At 38.3% G+C, this 14,815-nt stretch overlaps 1 protein-coding gene across 1 annotated transcript in view; it reads right to left on the bottom strand.

The window, feature by feature from the left end:
* The window catches only part of LOC307019312 (uncharacterized protein), a gene marked incomplete at its 3' end in the record, with an annotated part of 98,865 nt that overhangs the window by 19,361 nt on the left and 64,689 nt on the right, over nucleotides 1-14,815 (bottom strand). Inside the window, exons 10-11 of the mRNA XM_079650104.1 lie at nucleotides 8,939-8,997; nucleotides 8,113-8,177 (exon numbers count right to left, since the gene is read on the bottom strand). Of these exons, the coding sequence (XP_079506230.1) occupies nucleotides 8,113-8,177; nucleotides 8,939-8,997 (124 nt within the window). The remainder of the gene's footprint in view (nucleotides 1-8,112; nucleotides 8,178-8,938; nucleotides 8,998-14,815) is intronic.

Genomic DNA, 14,815 nt, shown 5'->3' with positions numbered 1-14,815 from the left:
CTCCTTAGCCACATTTTAAGCCCAATAATCCTTGGGGGCGCAGATAGGTATTCTAAAAACAAAAGCGGCGGATCTGGGAACCTGAGAATGAATCACAAGTTCTTTGTTTGAAAGCAAAGGCCATAAAGTTAGGCTGCAGGGAGAAAGAGAAAGCAAGTCATGGACAAGTACATTTTCTCATCTCTGCGGCACCGGCTGTTGGTCTCTTTGAATCGGCAGTGCAGCTCTGAGAGATTTATCCATTCATTTGTTGTGGCTACGCTCGAATGCACCCAACAACACACCATTTCTATTTCATTCTACTAGTCTTTCACTCTGCCGGGCGGCTCAACAGAATTATGTCCCCGGCGATAATTATCAATCAAAATTATGGTCTAAAAAATGGAGGCCGAGGAAATTGCTTACCAGGACGTCAAGCAGGAACAGGACCCCAAAAAGAAGAAGTAGTGTGATAAGAGAGGGAGAGGATGAGGGAAAGTTACGGCTGGAGAGAGGAAATGCGTCCATGCAGTGTAAGCCGTGGTGGTTTCAGTCAACTTACTGTAACCTTGCCAACATCACACCTTTTGAAGAACAAATCATGTAAATTCCAAGGCTTTACATAAATGTTCAGTTCTTTCATCATAGATTTGAGCTAATAGGTTATAAACAATGTTCTAGACTCCTGGTAGTCTCCGAGAATTGAGCAATAGTGAAAAGATGTCTGGCAGAAAGACAGCAATAGGTCTTATTCATAAACACTTCCCTTGTTACTTTCCTCAAGGTGTGAGGCTACAATTTACCCATTTCTCATTCATGTCTACGAAATGAGGGGAAAATACAAAGGTGAATCTGAAAAGCAGGTGCATAGTGAGCAATACGTTGGGATGTGTTCAGACACAGAACAACACAGAATCCCTCAGGTCATGTGTTTAAAACTTAAGGAAATAGACAACAAGCACAACAAATCCAACTCAAACTGTGCTCACACGATGATAGCTTATTTCAGTTACAGTCAATCAGCACAAAAATGTACACCAAATACTTGATTTAAAGGGTGAACTGTTTTATTTACTTTACAAGGTTTTAACCCTGCAGGAGCCAAAGGCGTGCTGAGGGCTGAGAACTCTTTAATACTTGAAGGGTTAAGGTTAGTCAAATGGGCCAAACCATGTGCTTTCATATTAAGGGGGCGATTTGGGTTTCATCAGTGTTTTTTGAATGTGATCATCTTACATGTTACCCCTTTGTTTGCTATTTGTTTCCGCAAGCCACTATATACAGTATGTTATCTATCATAGTGAGAGGTTGTTTTGGTCGGTTAACACATGTTAAGTTGCTGTTATATCTATAGTTATTTTATTTTCCATAAGAGCCTTAGTTCTATTTATATTTTTGGATAAATAAAAAGAAACTCCTTTGTCCTTGTTGCCTCACTGCTTGGTCCTTGACACCAGGATGTGTTTGAATAAAACTACTCGAGTTGTTTCTCTTTCCAAGGCTTTGGCAGCAGAAACAGGTTACTGGTCTGCACCTCAACACATTGCCTCTATGTGAGGTTCCTGGGACAGTGAGGGACATCAGCTAAACACTGATTGATACCATTAAGGCTACCAGGATAATATTTCTTCAGATATTCCACCACTTCTGAACTCAGTAACACCAGACAGTATAGAACAATGAAATGCAATAAGGTCACCGTTTTCAAAATGTATTCAAAGCTTGGTGAACATAGAACTACTTTTTTTAGGTTGAAACCAACTACCGGTACTACTCTTTTTTTAGAATAGGGTTGGATATAATTGGTATGACACGGCAAACTGATACCTTTTTTCTTTACCCACTTTTTGTAGAGGTTTAGAACCGTCAGACATTGTTCAACACTTATTCCCTTGTCAAATGTCATCAAATTTGAACTGTTGCAAAATCACTGACTACATTCAATATGCCACAATGGTCAAAAGCCACTTATCAGTACCATTAGAATGAAGGGATTTCAAGGAGTCTAAACTTTTGCTGTTATAAAGACTTCTCTCAGTCTGAGTAAAGTAATCTCACTTTGGTTCCAAAAGGACAAACATCTCAAAACCTCATCATAAGATGATCTGGCTGAGAGCAGTAGAAGCATACTTAGTAAAGGCTGACGTACACTGGCTGACTACCCACCATTTATTGAACACCACAATCCACCCACATGGATGAAAAGTCACACTCATAAAACCTTGTTAGAGTGTGAAATCCATCTAAAACAGAGCACTTAGGTGAAGGCTCATCTAACCATGCATCGATTCAACTAAAAGTAAAAGTGTAATTTGTTTTTTTTGCAGTGCATGTGTTGACCTAAGGGCTCAGTATATGTGGTGAGAGAAAGTAAAGGCTGTTTACCGGGCACTGAAATAACTCTGAATTGTTATCATGAATCGATAAATGGGGCTCCCCTGTGAAAAAACCTGCCATTCTGGAGCATGGCCTCGCCACGGAACACTGCTTTCAGAATCCGGTGCGTAGGTTGGACACAAAAGGAAAAAAAGAGCAGCCTGAAGCTCATAAATCTCGGAGAAGTATCCCAGAGGAGAGAGACTTATTGTGTGGAGCTGCTGCAAGTTGTTTTGCCAGAAGCTGATCAGTAAAGTACAGCAAAGGTCAGATGCAGACAATTGTTGGGTCTAGCTCAGTGAAATTTGTCATCGTTGTGTATCTGGTGCAGCGGTGCAATGATATATTCCTTCTCGCGCTTGCCATTTTATATTTTAGGATTTTTTAAGATGATTTATTGGCCTATTTGCCTTTGTAAGACAGAAAGGGTGAGAGAATTGCAGCAAAGGGGCTTTGGCACGAAAAGAAACCAGGCACTGGACTGTTAGGACTAAATGGTACAAACTTCTAAAAATAAAACAAAATCACCACATTTTCAAACTTAGTTGTTCAAATTGTCTACATTTTCCGAAAATAAACTAAATTCTGAAAAAATTACTCAATAAGAAAAACATTTTTTATCATTCTCGAAAACAATTTGTTTCCCTTGACAGCATGTTTTGTAAGCCTGCCTGCCAACCTGAGTTACTCTTTCAGACTTCTCCAATACAAGGAGACAACAAATCATTAGTAAATGAAATGTGGAGTGAAGTTAAAGTTTGCTTATTATTCTCTTTATCGCCTTCATGAAACTAGCTGTTTGCTCACTACTGTAGAAACAAACACGCACATCAACAAATGATTAAATCATCAACACTAAAACGGTAGATGCAGACAGTTTATGAAATGTAAATGAATTCTCCAGGAACATTCAAACTAATTTATATCCAAAAACATTCCCTCACAAAAAAAGAAAGAATATCAGCCTAATTTTGGCAGCCCACTGTAGACACATTCGTTATGTTAATATGGCTGCTGTTTGGTATTGCTTAGCATCTTTACTGAAGAGAGAGAGATTTGAATACCATTGCAAAGAAATGCAATCTGATTCAAAACTCCACACCCCTGAGGCTTGTTTCTATGTTAACGGCAGGACATATGTTTTATTGTTCTCCTCAAATGCTCCTGTCATACGCTCTGCTCTTCTAATGTAAACAAAAAAAGCTTTCAAGAGATTGTAGATGTCTGTTTTGCCCTCTGCACATGGACTCTTGTGTTGATGGTTATGGCAGTTGGCTGATGTTGTTACTCGCTCTCCTCAAACCTCTGCTGATGGTTCCAGGAGCTTTTTTCAAAGGCTTCTGCAGTGATGTGCATGTAAATCATGACCCATCACTTATCAGCTTATAAAAGCAGAGTAACTGAATTTAATTGTTTTTGAATTATAGTCTACATTTTAAACCCAAACTCCCGTTTTTGTCAGCTTTCAGCCTTAAATTCCACCAAACAGTTTCACATCAGCTATTCCCACTTCCAGTACTAATGCATAGTGCTAGTTCTTCAGGTAAAGCCCTAGCGTTACAGCAGCATAAACTGCAGCAATAAAATGGTTTTATACCACATCTATCCTCTGTAGTGGCTGACAGGATGACATGAAAATTGCCTATTTTTTACTGTCTTATTTTTTGGTGTAGATGGCTCTGCTATAAAGAACTACAAAAAGTACCAAAGCACACCGCTCTTTTGTACTCCACATTGAAGCAGATGTCCTCAGTTAATAATAACTCTCACTTCCGGAAGGGTAGACAAAGGTCTAAAGTGTTAAAATGTATAAAAACAAGTCAACCAAGAGGGATGTATTCATTATCCTGTCAGTGTGCTAGTTCGCTAGCTAATGTTAGCAATCTAACAAACATCGTTTTTTCATCGTCATAACTAAACTGTAGCTATGTACGCATGACCAATAAAAGCCTTGAACCTTGAAACAAGCTAGCTAGTGAACATTAGCTATCTACTTCACAATCACTATCTGTATAGCCAACTATTAGATCGCAGACATGAACTAGCTTGTTCGTAGCTAACATTCACTATCTACCTACCTTGATGGACATTGTCAAATTGGTGGCTTTCATAATTTAAATTATGGTAATTATTTAATAACTTATGGTTAAAGTTACAGTATGGACATGTGTACCCTTCCGGTCGTGAAATAAATTATAAAAACATAATCAACATGCTTTTTGTAAAGATCTGAGTGAATTCCAAATATTTGGAAGCACGTATCACATCAGAATGGTCAGTCTCACGGCATTTCGTGTTATAGTCACGACATTTAACCTATTGATTCGTGTTCACCAACACGATTTTCCCCTTTTTTTCGTGTCACACAGAAAGATTTTAAAAGCAATGTATTTCTATTGGTAGTAGCCTATGTTTCGTGCCCGCAGCATGTCTTTTTGTCCGTTCGGGTCTTGGAACACCGGAAGCTGTGGGGTTTATAAAAACATGTTCTTACTCAATATCAAGCCACGATTATTGTTTTTATTTTAAATCGTATAATGTCTGACTTTTTTTGTCGTCTGTGAGGAAAAGAAATGGGGCTCAGAGCCTCGGAATACTGAAATCTGTATTTAAAAAAAAAAAAAAAATTCCTTCTAATTTGTTATTATTTTCTAAATAACAAACTGTTATTTACTCACCAATAAAACAAACAATTATCCTTGTTTTTATTTATTTGTTTAATTCCATAATCTCTGGCTTTTTTGGTGCCCGTCAGGAACTGAATTTCAAAATAAAAATAACCGGAAACAGACGTAGGCCTATATAATGGGTCTGCAGAGAGAATTTCGCGCGATCCCAGGAATGAAAACTGCCACCAGCACCCTGGACCCCATCCCCTCCAGCTTTGTTAAGGCCTGCCTTCCTACTCTCTCTTCACTCATCACTACAGCAATCAACTCCTCCCTGTCTTCTGACACCGTCCCACCGTCCCTCAAAATAGCTGCTATCACCGCTGTTCTGAAAAAACCCGGACTAAACCCTGACAACCCTAATAACTTCAGACCAATCTCGAACCTACCCTTTCTGTCAAAAGTTCTGGAACGCGCTGTAGCGTCACAACTTAAGCATCATCTCTCTGCTAATAACTTCTATGAAACTTTTCAATCCGGATTCCGCTCAAACCACAGTAACGAAACCGCGCTCCTCAAAATTACAAATGACCTTCTCCTCTCCTCCGATGCTGGTAACCTCAACATCCTCATCCTCCTTGACCTCAGCGCTGCCTTCGACAGCATCAATCACTCCATCCTCCTCACCCGTCTTGAAACCAACTTCAACATCACCGGCACTGCCCTCTCTTGGTTCACTTCATACCTCTCTGACAGAAACCAGTTCATCTACATCAATAACTGCAAATCCCCCACCGCTCCTCTCCCCCAAGGTGTCCCTCAAGGCTCAGTTCTCGGCCCCCTCCTCTTCATCCTCTACCTGCTTCCCCTTGGTCACATAATCCGCCGTCATGGACTTCAATTCCACTGCTTTGCCGACGACATCCAGCTTCTCATCTCCACCAATTCCATCTCCACTGCTACCCACTCCATCCTGCAAACTGCATCACTGAAATAAAATCCTGGCTCCAACTTCACTTCCTGAAACTCAACTGCGATAAATCTGAAATAATAATCATTGGACCAAAGAAGCTCACCACACCTATCCATAACTTCACCCTCAACATAGACGGCTTCCCAGTTCAAACCTCCCCTCACATCCGGAACCTAGGCATCATATTTGACCAAACCCTCTCCTACAACAGATACATCAAAAAGATCACAAAGACAATCTTCTTCCACCTCAAAAACATCGCCCGTCTACGTCCATCCCTCTCTCCCACTGCTGCCGAAACCCTCATCCAAGCCTTCATCACCTCCCGTCTGGACTATTGCAACAGCCTCCTCTATGGTTCACCTGCAAAAATCCTCAACAAACTTCAATATATCCAGAACTCCGCCGCCCGTCTACTCACCCACACCCGAATCCGTGAACACATTACACCCGTCCTCATCAAGCTCCACTGGCTCCCCATCCCCCAGAGAATTCAGTACAAGATCCTCCTGATGACGTACAAAGCCCTCTATAACCTGGCCCCATCCTACCTGACTGACCTCCTCCACAGACACACTCCCACTCGCTCCCTCCGTTCTGCCACTGCCAACCTCCTGTCCCTCCCCACCCGGACCAACCTCAAGTCTTGGGGCGACAGAGCCTTCTCTGTTACTGCACCCACCCTCTGGAACTCACTACCCCAATCCATCAGATTCTTCCTCCCTCACAGCATTCAAAACATCACTCAAAACCCACCTGTTCAACACTGCATTCAACCACTGACCACCCCCCTCCCCCCCTATTTTCTGTTTTGTTTATCACTTTTTGTATGTCTTTGTCTTTTTTTTGTTGTCTTTTCTTAATTCTCTTTCAAAGCGTCTTTGAGTTTCATGAAAAGCGCTATAGAAGTCCCATGTATTATTATTATTATTATTATTATTATTATTATTATTATTATTATTATTATTATTATTATCCCAACTGTCTTTTATCAGCCTGCAGCACGGAGCAGAAATCAGCAGGGCTGCCTGCACTGAGTGTGTGTGTGGATTGGTCAATTTGGACCAATCAGCAGGGGCTTAACGTAACGGCTCCGCGGACGTAACGTAACGGCTCCACGGATTGGCCCATTTAGTTCCGGGTACGTGCTTTCGTAAGCACGTACCTGGAAGAATCAAATGGATGATGACGTCATGATGACGTTTCACCAACGAGGCGTTTTGGGGAGGTATTTTCTGTTTTAGAGTTTTACTCGCTACAGGGTTTACTTTGAGGGTTTTGACTCTGCACACCGTTTACATGCAGAAAAACCTTCATAACACACAAGGAGACGGGTAATAACCGGAAAAGCATGACATGTCACCTTTAATAATATAAATGGTTACTTTTTGAAAGAAAAATTAAGGTTGATAAAGCTGGTTAAGCTAACAATTGCAGTCTAAACTGCTGTCCCATATCAAAATAAGGCAATGCAAAAGTGCACTAGATTAGTCAAAGAGTGTTGAGATATAACATACAGAGACATGTATACTGCATGACTCCATGTCTCTCTGTCCTCAAGTCTCTTGAGATGTGTGCCTATAATAAATAACGCCGTGATGAATGGCTAAACTTGAACTCCTGAGAATATTCACCTTTCTGCTGCAGGAGACAAAAGGTATCAGTCTAAATCTGCTAACAAAGAGTAATGTGAATTAGATTGTAAGATCTCATTGCACAAGATTCTCATTGCTTATAGACTCAATAAATTAAACCAAACAATTGCCAAAAGTGTGAATGTTTTCCTTGCAAGGACTGCAACTCTTTACAAACCTCCCTGTGATGTCTGAAACATAATGATTACTGTTCCTAAAACAAAGCCACTCTGAATATCCTGCCTCGATAACCCATAACCCTCTGCAGTTATTTACAGAGAATAGCCCAGTGTCCTGTGGTGCTCCTTCTGGGAGACAATGCACCAGACGCTCCCCTGGGGAGAAAGTCTGTGCCATTGTACATGCAGAGTCAGAGGGGAGCTTTTTTTAAACCTGCAATTTCCATAGAACATGGCTTATTTTTTTGGATGAAAATAAAGGATAACGACATGTGAAAATGTGTATAAGCCCATAACAATGCATTGTCTAGGGGTAAATTATTATTAAGGTGTTAAGGAGCAAGGATGCATATCATGCTTACCAGAGGATGTTGAGCACGGTGCAGGTTGTCAGACCTCCTAGCACTGCCCTCCGAAACCACATGATCTGGACAAAAATAAAACACAGTGAGCAACATCAAGCAGGCATGTCAGTGACGGTGACACACTTTTGGATTTTCACCTTGTCTTTCTATATTTTAGGCAAAATAAAATGTACATCTCTAAAGACAATACCCTCAAAAGAATATCATGTTGGGGATAATCTATTATTTCCATTTCTTTTTTACATTGTGTTATTCAGCAATCGGCAATTGTGTCACCTTGTTTTTCTTGTTATTTAGGAAAGTGCTTGCTTAAATGTTTGTATTTTAAGTGCATATTATAGAACAGGTATAGGGCAATATCAAAATTAGCCCAAACATTTTTTTATTCACAATGTTTACTGATAATCATCAAAATATGCATGAGTCCAATTCTTAACTTTTACCTAAAACATTCTAGAATTTCTTCATCCAACACAAAAAAAACATGAATTTTAAAAACATTTGTCAACAATAGATACGTTGTTCCTGTTTTTATTACGATTATCAGATACAAAATTATAAGTATAAAGAAATCTATGCTTTCAAATGCATTATTCAGAGATATTAGGCCTGTCAAATAAAAACTGGAGCATGTGAATAAGAGAGAGCTGAGCCCTAACCAGCAGCCCCTCTGACCCAAACCAAACTCTGAGCAGCAGACAGCTGAGACGGAGCCAACCAGCATGCTGACCAAATGTGCTGCAAAGAACTCATGTTTAAATTAAATAGCAAGCACTGAATTCAAAGTATGTATTTACTACACTAAGAGGAGAAGGAGATTTACCTGAGTTCTGTTGTGAGATATTCGTGAGTAGAGCAGCGGCATCACGTTTACAATCCCTCCTGTTAGGACGAAAACACAACTGCAGGTCAATGTGATAGTGATGTGTGACAGGTTGAATGCAGCAAAAATAATCCTTTTATTTCTGAAATCTTCGTTCTCGTAATCGTTTGACCAACATTGTAGTTCAAAATAAAGTTTGAATAATCACCCTGTGCTAGAACCAAACAAAAGAGAATACAAAATGCACTCATGCAATAAAAAAAAAGAAATTAATTTGTCATTTTAAAGCAAATAAGACAAACTCTACGAATATAGACTTTACATTTTCCAACATCGACATAATAAAATTGAAATGTAACAATTTAACATATAAGATCGCTCATGTTTTCATCATGGGTATCTACAGTACAGCATTACTATACTTTAGAGAAGATTGGTATATGATGATGTACATTATATATATATATATATATATATATATATATATATATATATATATATATATATATATATATATATATATATCTATACAGTATATGTATAAAGCTTATGTGGGATACACAAATAAATATCACCCAATTGATGTTATCTACATCTCATCAGATTTAACTCCTCAGCTGCAGAGTGATTGTGTCTTGATATTTGTCTATATTGATGTTAAACATGGAGCTTCTGTGATGCAAGTCAAATTTCAGACTTGATCTGACCGAACCCTTTAACTGCCAGCACCACCATTTGGTAGAGCACATTTTGCGTCTTGATATCTTGTTGAAAGAAAAAAAAAAAAAGTTGAACTCCATCTGATTCAGCCAGCTCTACCCTTTGGTTGACATGTTATGCACAAAACAACCTCTAGATGTCACTGTGGTTCAAACAGAATGCCCTTCAGCTAGCTTCAACTGAGAAAGTTGGCAATGCTAAAAATCACTGCTGAAGAAATCACTCTTTTTGGTCAACTTTTGAAAGGTAACCATATCCTTTTTGACATATTTTAGTGGCAGGGCACTGACTGAACATAATTAGATAACTTGATGCACAAAAAAAGTTTTAACAAGGGTGTAATTATTTTTTTGAAAATATGCTCAACCAACCGGTTGAATTGGCCTTTTATGGTAAGCTAGCAATATGACTTTTTCAGTGTTTCAGAGATGTTTTCCAATAAAATATGGCAAATAAATGGCTAGATTCACGGTAATATTACTAAATCTAGTACTGCCTTATGAGTCTCAGAGTGAAAGAGTGATAATCATTTATATAGCACCTTTCATGCATGGCATTCGGCCCAAAATTGCACACAGATGAGGCCAACACAGGATATGGACATGTGCTGTTAGGCCTGTGGTTTCCTGTTAGGCCAATTCAGCATATACAGTAAGATGAGCAAGTATATTTTTTATCATGAAAAACACTTTACATTCCTTTTTTCCATTTTTTTTTTTTTTACAATTATAATTTATTATCTTTTATGAATATATCTGGTTGTATATATTGCTAATTTTCCATAAAATAAACAAATGTATTTGAGTTTTTGTTTTATTTGAGTTTGATGTATACAAATACTGTACTGTATATGATGATTACTTTTACCATAGAAGGCCAGCTCGACCATTTGGTAGAGGCTCATAAAAACAAAACTTTGTGGTCAGTCAAAAAAAAAAAATGTGTTTGTGCTTATTTGTGGCCCATTTGATAAGAAAATGCAAAAAAATAATTTTTCCATAGCTTTTTTCTTGGTCCGGCAGTTAAAGGGTTAAAGTAATATCGTATCGGATTTCTGCAGGAGATCCACACATAGACGACTCAACATCACAAAGAGGTCAAAAACTTCACAACAGCCCTTTCAATTGGGACAAAATGTATCGACAGAGTCATTTAAAAATGACCCCTCTCACAACTAAGAAGAAGTTAAGAAAATGGACACTGCAAATATAGCAAGGTAAAATGCCAAGTGGGTACAGCTTATTCAAAATGTTAATCTTGGGTTTGCTTTCACTCGATGAAGCTCAGTGCAAGTTCTTTCATGAAGACTTTCACCTTTCCCAGTCGGCTTCTCGTCAGCCTAAATCTATCACAGCACGATGGGGTCTAATCGCCAAAGTTTAATATATATTGCCCTTTTCATACACAGCAATAAATATGTTTATCTCACTAAACAAACTTCAACTGTCAATCACTCCAAACACTCTTTAAACCGAGGAGGAGGGGCAAACTTAAAATATTGTAACGCAATTTAATCACATGACAAAGTTTGACCCAAAGTTGCTCCCACGCGGATGTTCCCAATGAATTGAATGGTTTTGAAGCAAAGATAGCAGATAAATTGGCAAGAGCTACAAGTATTGCACAGATAGTGCTAGCAATATGATAGCAGAAGAGATAATATGCATATCAGACTGACACAGTGAGGCGACAATAACATAACTTACAGGGATAATAAATAATAAACATTTTCAATTGGAAGATTTAACATTGCGAAGGTAAGAGGAAACAGAGATTAATATTCCATAGTCATCTCAATTCAATTCACTGTCACTCTCTACCACTGTCGTCCAGCAGCGGAGAAGGCATTGTATCATTTCTAAAGGAATTTGAATAAATGCATATTCTGCATTAATCTCATCTCTGCTGGGAAGAAGCTGCGACAGGTAGCTTGATATTTCTGATATCAATATTTAAAATTCATATAAGATCCTTTCAAGAAGATAAATGCCATTTGATCCAAAATATTGCTTTAAAATGTATAATATTAAGGATATAGAGTAGTGCAGGGATGACATATACAAAAAAGCAATGGGATTTTTCCATAGGATTTTGGAAAAATACCTGTTTGATAAATGCACGTTTTGTTCAGCCGGATAATATCCACATATCTACCCTACTTTTATAATTTTCTAATTGTAAATCTAATCGCCAGAAGCAAAATGCTAACGTTATGCTATAAACTAACTACAGCCGAGTACAGCAGGGTCGCACGACTTGAACGTCACGCCAATTTAAGATCCATATTCAAAAATACAGATTAAAAACGGCCTCGACAACTTCTATAGTCCTATTCAGCCACTTGTTAACAACCATCGTTTTTCAGACACGTAAACTCTTCAAAGATCACCAGTGCGGTCACTGCTGATGTATTTAATTTCGTAGAACAAAAGGTAATCCGTCTCTTAAATGTGTGTCAACCACAGTCCTTATTTCCAGCTATTTTCCAAAATCCTATGGAGAAATCCTGTTGACTCTGAGACGAGGGAACCGGTAGTGGTAAAATGCTAACTCACTTCAGGGTTTTAGGACTCGTCACTGCACCACTCTATTATGTATTTATTTAGGTTTTGTCACAATGTTTCTTTACTAACAATAATAGATGGTGACTTAATGAAAATAGGAACAAAAAGGTTTGATTAGCAGCATTATATTTGTTATTCAGACAACATTTTAGAGGGTTTAATTCCAAATGATGCAAGTTAACTGATGATGGCAGGAAATAGTTCAAATAAAAAAAAATAGTGCTTTTTTCCCTTATATATTACACCTAAATATGGAAAGGATATATGTTGTATGTTGTCTCTGAAATACCGAATTTGCTATACCAATTAACCTGTTAAACCCCGAGCCTGTTTTTCAGGTTTCAGGCTCGAAAATGACATTCCCAGAACAAATGACCATATCTTCCCTTCTAAAAGGGTTAAATTAATAATCTTTTTTCTCAAAGTAATGATAAACCTGTGAGTTGGATGAAGAAAAGTCAGATTCAATATAGATGTTTTTTATTTTAAAGAAAATTCAGATTGAACATGGTAAAAAAACTGTAAATTATAGTGTCCGTCCAAAGAGTATTTTGTACTTATAGTGAAAACTAACCTTGGATGATGGGTTAGTAGACTAAAAGCTTTAGGAATCCAAAGTACAACATATAATAAGTACCCTGTATCAAGATTGATGCAAAACAAGTGATATTTGACATTTTTAGACAGATTTAGCAAAAAAAAAAATATTCTGGGGCCATTTGGGTGGATTTTTCATATCTCTGGCTCCCCCTGCTGGATTTTGACATGTGACATCTCTTTCTAACCGTCAGAGCCAATGGAATCGAGGGGAACTCCCACATAGTCCTTATTTGGTCATGTGTGTGTATTATACTGCCGCATAGCCAAGACAGGAAGCAGCACCCATTGGCTACCATTAGCAGCTAACTTTTTTTTTACATACATTTTTACATAAAAATGGAATTATGGATTATAAATAATTCCAATTATTGCCCAGAAACTTTATCAACCTATGGATTAACAGATTCAGCCGCGTTTTTTCTCATTTTAATGCCATTGAACACGTCTTTTGATCAGATTAACAGCTACGGTGAGACGATCTCCCTAGAAGCTACGTAAAGGTACGTGTTGTGATGTCTGTCTTTGCTTCCCTTGTCGCAAGTTCGGATCACTCAGTGATGATACCATATACCTAAATAATCTGTGGAACCTCAGCTTTAATCGGATATCTTGTATGTGCAGCTACGATAAGTAATAAGTAGGGATGCACCGAATATTCGGCCGCCGAAAATTATCGGCCGAAAATGGTTAAAAAGGCTCTTTCGGCCGAATGTCAGAGAACAGGGTTACGTTGGTAAACTAACGTGTTGTTGTGATGACGTAATCAAAACGCGGCGACAAGCACGGCGCACAACCATGCTCGCGGCTGGCTCACAGCCAACATGTCTGCCGCTTGGAGATATTTAAAAATATCAGAGAAAGAGGCGCGGATTGCGATTTGTAAAACGTGTTCAGTTGACATTTCTCGAGGGGGTGTAACTGCAAAGACTTTCACCACTTCGGGATTACTCCAACACTTGAAATCAAAACACCCGGACAAATATGCGGAGTAAGATCAAATCGCAAGCACTGACAGCGAGAGACTGTTCAACGCTGCCTCTCATGTGCTTGATGAGAAGAGGAACAGACTTATGGCTGATAAATCATTGAAGCTACTGTTCATTAAAAAGAACCTCCCACTTTTCCTTAATAAGTAGACAAGGGTGGCTTATCATAAGCTTATCTAGTTCTACATGTCTACTCTATACCCACTTTCCTGAACAATTTTCATTGTGAGTTATAATTCACCATCTCAGGTTATCATTAGGGGGAAATGACAGCAGCACAGTGTTCAATATATTGTACTTTCGGTATCTAAATGATACAATGTTGTTTACATTGCTCATGAGGACAGACCACCTTATTTGCAGATTCTTGAAATTGTAATTTAATTTGTAATTGATTGTGGATTTTGTATCCAGTTTTCACTTTATGTATCTTTATACAATGTTTACTACTTTGCTTATGAGGACAGACAGCCTTATTTACAGATTCTTGAAATTTAATTGTAATTTCATTTGTAAATAGTTACATTCATGTGGATTTATCCAGTTTGCACATTTGTATGCATGCACTTATAGGTGCATTTGTTGTTGTTGAAGGCCTGGCTGTTACAGTCTGTATTTACACTATTTTGGTGTAGGCCTACTGGCCTAGATGTTTATGCAGTTTTAAAGCACCTTGGCTGTGTTCTGAATGCACTTTGTTGTAGTTATCCTACAGAGAAAAGAAAATGGACTTGACTTGGAATTAATGTACTGTATGCATTCAAAAGTGCTGAATAAATGTTTTATGGACCCATACTAGTGATTATTATTTAAGTTAAGTTTTGCCATAATCATGTCTTTTTCCATAATCAGGTAGCTGAACAACATTGGTAAAAAATGTATACATTATATATATATATATATATATATTGCTATTAATCATTGTCGGCCTCTCGGCATTCGGTTTTCGGCCAACTGTTTCCTATTTTCGGTATCGGTTTCGGACAAGAATTTCCCATTCGGTGCAC

This window comes from Notothenia rossii (assembly GCF_949606895.1).
Source record: "Notothenia rossii genome assembly, chromosome: 1".
Taxonomy (NCBI): domain Eukaryota; kingdom Metazoa; phylum Chordata; class Actinopteri; order Perciformes; family Nototheniidae; genus Notothenia; species Notothenia rossii.
This window is presented reverse-complemented; position numbering and strand designations above follow the sequence as displayed.